This window comes from Tenrec ecaudatus, chromosome 2 (assembly GCF_050624435.1).
Source record: "Tenrec ecaudatus isolate mTenEca1 chromosome 2, mTenEca1.hap1, whole genome shotgun sequence".
Lineage (NCBI taxonomy): Eukaryota > Metazoa > Chordata > Mammalia > Afrosoricida > Tenrecidae > Tenrec > Tenrec ecaudatus.
Genome location: NC_134531.1, coordinates 193,455,275 through 193,456,580, shown reverse-complemented (window position 1 = coordinate 193,456,580; position 1,306 = coordinate 193,455,275). Strand labels below are relative to the sequence as shown.

Here is a 1,306-nt window from a genome sequence, read left to right as displayed (position 1 = left end):
AACCCATGTTCATAGAAGCAGAGTACATAGGTCAAAAGACAAGTTGCATTGAGTCAATCTGCTACAAAAGACCACTTGAAAGTGTTGATGTGCGATGGGAGCCATGTGCCTTTGGACCTGGATGTCCTTGCTTTTCCTGGCTGTTAAAGAAATTTTTTAATATAGCTATATTTTTATATTGGGGGGTACAAAAGCCAGCAGCCCCTATAGTGGGCCCTCTTCGGTGGCAGCTTCTTGTTCCATAGGGTTAAGGAAGACTTTGAGGAAATAAAAGTTGTTTGGAAAGCTCCAGGCATAGTTGCTTTGTATGTTGCGATGGGTAGAAGGGATGAAGTGAAGGGTGAGGGCGGGCCTCACACCCTCCATCTTGCCTCAGACTAGGTCCTGGAACCCTGGGGCTGAGAAAGTGCCACTCTCAGTCCTGCTTCTTGGGATTGTAGTGATAGAGAATGACAAGCAAGAAGAGCGACATGCCCAGCATGTTGGCGAAGATGGCGAGCTGCACATACGTGATCATCCTGTGGAGCAGAGGGCGCACTGAGGCTCGGGCCGGCACCCTCCTCGCCTGCGCCGAGGCCGGTCCTCGCCCCCACCGACCAGCCACCCGGCCGGCGGACCCGGGAGGGTAGGGGACGACCGCACCTGCGTGCCTCTCACCTCGGCTGTTAAACAAATTTGAAGATGTAGCTGTGCTTTTAAAAATTTTGAGTAGTAAAACAGCCTTGAAAATGTGATGAAGCACAAAATACCGAGTTTTGAACACTGAAGCACTGAGAACTTCAAGCAAGCCATTTTATATGCAGAAAATATTTTAAATGCCTGGCTTAATAAATTAAAAGGCTGGGAGTGAAGAAAAAAAAGAAAGTGTTGATGTGCATACAAGAACACTGTGCTAACAACCTGGCACTCTGTGATGTCCACCTTCCGGACATGATTGCTGAAGAAAAAGTGGATGCATAGCAAATGTGAAGAAAGCTGATGGTGCCAGCTATTAAAAGATACAGCATCTGGGGTCTTAAATGCTTGAAGTTAAATAAGTGGTCATCTAGCAGAGAACCAACAAACCCACATGGATGAAGCACATCAGCCTGTGCGATCATGAGGTATCAAGGGGATCAGGTAACAGGCATCAGAAGACTCAAAACAAACAAACAAACAAACATATTGTTAAGAACAAGGGAGGTTGGGGCTGAGACCCAAACCCCATCTCTAGACAGTGGGACATTGCATTACAGAAGAGACACAGGGAAGGGATGAGTCAACCAGGGTGCAGCACAGCACCGATGAAACACGCAATATTCCTCTG

The 1,306-nt window shown here is 47.4% G+C and overlaps 1 protein-coding gene across 1 annotated transcript; it reads right to left on the bottom strand.

Moving 5' to 3' along the window:
• Nucleotides 1-358: 358 nt before the first annotated feature.
• LOC142441157 (dolichyl-diphosphooligosaccharide--protein glycosyltransferase subunit 4-like) lies at nucleotides 359-517 on the bottom strand. The gene has a single exon (XM_075543224.1). The coding sequence runs from the start codon at nucleotides 515-517 to the stop codon at nucleotides 416-418; it is 102 nt and encodes a 33-aa protein (XP_075399339.1). The 3' UTR covers nucleotides 359-415.
• Between the last annotated feature and the right edge of the window lie 789 nt (nucleotides 518-1,306).